The sequence below is a fragment of the Lactuca virosa genome, chromosome 7, assembly GCF_052849685.1.
Source record: "Lactuca virosa cultivar CGN04683 chromosome 7, Lactuca_virosa_CGN04683_v6, whole genome shotgun sequence".
NCBI classification, from domain to species: domain Eukaryota; kingdom Viridiplantae; phylum Streptophyta; class Magnoliopsida; order Asterales; family Asteraceae; genus Lactuca; species Lactuca virosa.
In genome coordinates this window covers 131,964,629-131,967,165 of record NC_136432.1, presented here as the reverse complement: position 1 = coordinate 131,967,165, position 2,537 = coordinate 131,964,629, and the positions used below count along the sequence as shown (strand labels likewise).

The 2,537-nt window shown below is 41.7% G+C and overlaps 1 protein-coding gene across 1 annotated transcript; it reads right to left on the bottom strand.

Annotated features, from left to right (window-relative positions):
* Window positions 1-1,487: 1,487 nt before the first annotated feature.
* On the bottom strand, window positions 1,488-2,265 carry LOC145127155 (uncharacterized). Its single transcript, XM_079062405.1, has 2 exons — window positions 1,573-2,265; window positions 1,488-1,511 (listed from the first exon to the last, which is right to left on the bottom strand). The coding sequence occupies exons 1-2, from the start codon at window positions 2,263-2,265 to the stop codon at window positions 1,488-1,490; spliced, it is 717 nt and encodes a 238-aa protein (XP_078918531.1).
* Between the last annotated feature and the right edge of the window lie 272 nt (window positions 2,266-2,537).

Here is a 2,537-nt window from a genome sequence, read left to right as displayed (position 1 = left end):
TTTACATGTATAGTATGTGTTTCAAAATAATGTCTTAGTTTAGTAGAAGCAGTTACTAAGGCAAGAATTATTTTTTCGAGGTGAGAGTATCTGTTCTCAGGATCCAGGAGACTTTTACTTACATAGTAGATGGGATGTTGATCCTCGTTAACATCCTTGGCCAAAACAGCACTTACTGTGTTTGAATATACTGAGAGGTAGAGAAGAAGTGGTTCTCCATCTATAGGCTTTACTAGTAGTGGTGCAGAGCTTAGATATCTTTTGAGTTCTTGGAAGGCTTTCTTGTGTTCCTCCTTCCACTCAAATTCTTTGTTGTTTTTTCAAGATATCGTAAAAGGGCTTGCACCTTTCTGAGGATCTTGAAATGAACCTGTTGAGTGTTGCTACTCTTCCGGTTAGCCTTTGGATGTCCTTTGTCGAGGATGGGGATCTTAGTTCCATGATTTCTTTGATCTGTTCCGGGATTGCTTCTATCCCTCTTTTGGTTACCATGTATCCAAGGAACTTGCCTAACTTCACTCCAAAGTGACATTTGAGTGGGTTCAGCTTCATATTATATTCATCCATGATATCAAATGCTTCTTTAAGGTCTCTGAGGTGATCTTCGGCTTTCATTGACTTCAGTACCATGTCGTCAAAATAAACTTCCATGGTGTCCCCCAACTTGTCTTTGAACATCCGATTCACCAACCTTTGATATGTTGCACCTGCATTTTTAAGACGGAAATGCATTACAATGTAACAAAATATACTTGTTGGTGTTATGAATGTTGTGTCTTCTGGATCGGATGGCTCCATCTGGATTTGTTGGAATCCTGCTGAAGCATCTATGAAAGTCAAGAGCTCGTGGCCAGCCATCGCGTCTATCATGGAGTCAATGTGTGGTAGGGGGAAAGGATCCGTAGGACAAGCCTTATTAAGATCCGTGTAGTCTACACACACTCGCCATTTGCCGTTTTTCTTTTGTACGACAACCACGTTAGCTAGCCATCTTGGGAACTTCACTTCTTTGATCATCCCTGTCTTGGGGAGCTTCTCTACCTCTTCTTGAATGATTTGGTTCCTTTCGTGTGCAAACTTCCTTCTCTTTTGGTGTATCGGTCTGAAAGAAGGATCAATATTAAGTTTATGAGTAATAATACTCTTGTCTATACCTGTCATATCCTCGTGTTTCCATGCAAATGTCTTGCTTCTGGTTTTTAGGAACTTCAGTAGATCTTGTTGGATATGGTCAAGTATTAAGGATCCCATGAGAACTTTGGCTTCAGGATCCTGAATACCCAGGGGCACTTCCTTCATGTCTTGCTCCTTTGTTTCCAGAACATGTTGTGACCCCTGTCTTAATTGCTATGCTTGCTGAGGTTTGGTTGTGGATTGCATGGAGGTTTTATAACATTCCTTGTCTTCTTGCTGATCTCCCATGATCTTTACTGTCCCCCATGGGGTAGGCATTTTCATGCCTTGGTGATAAGTTGATGGCACTGCTTTCATCTCATTGATCTATGGCCTACCTAGTATCACATTATAAGTAGACAAGGTATCAATAACATAGAAATTTTGTATAGAGTTTACCCGTTCAATGTATATTGGTAGCTTTATTTCCCCAATTGTATGTTTCTTCTCCTCGCTAAATCCTATAAGGACCGAGGTTTTTTTAATTATCTCCGATTTGGGAATATCCATTCTTTTTAAAGCGTCTAGGAGTACAATTTTCACCGAGGATCCTCTGTTGACAAGGATCCTTCTGATGAAATGGTTAGCCATATATAGTGTTAATACGATTCTGTCATGGTGAGGATCCTGAATTCCTTCCCTGTCCGTCTCGTCGAACATGATCTCCTTCTCATTGATGACTGTGGAATTTCTCCGTGGCATGTCTTCCTTCTCGGTTTTAGAGACTTTGGCGTGTCTTTTCTCCTGAGAATATGAAGTGCCACAGATATTGGATCCTCCTGAGATGACATTTATTATCTTGGCGTTTGGGGTTGGAGATCCTGGTTTTTCCGGCATCTCGTGATCACCCCAGACGTTCTCCTTGGATTTTTGTCTTTTTCTCCCAAGGATTTCTTTGAGGTGTCCCTTGCTGAGGAGGTAGCTGATCTCTTTCCTCATGGCTATACAGTCTTCCGTGATATGGCCGAAGTCTTCATGGTAAGCACACCATTTGGACTTGTCCTTCCAGGTGGTGGTTTTGTTATATCTCTTCGGGCATCTCACTTTGTCTCCAAGATCTTGCATAGCATGAATTATACCTGAGATATCCATAGAAAATCAATAGTCTGTGATCTTAGGAAGTTCTTCCTCTTCTCCCTCATCCTCGAGGGCGTTGACCCTGTGATGACCCGATTTGGAAGAAGGATTCGTATTATTGATCTTGGAGTCGAGGATTAGGCCTTTCTGTTGGGATTCTCATATTGACTCGAAGGGTTGCTTCTCTTCTGAATTTCTCTATCCTCTTCGAGCCTTATGAACCTCAACGCCTGGCACCTGAACTCATCCAATATTTTGAATGGGGTCATCACAAGGTCATGATAGAA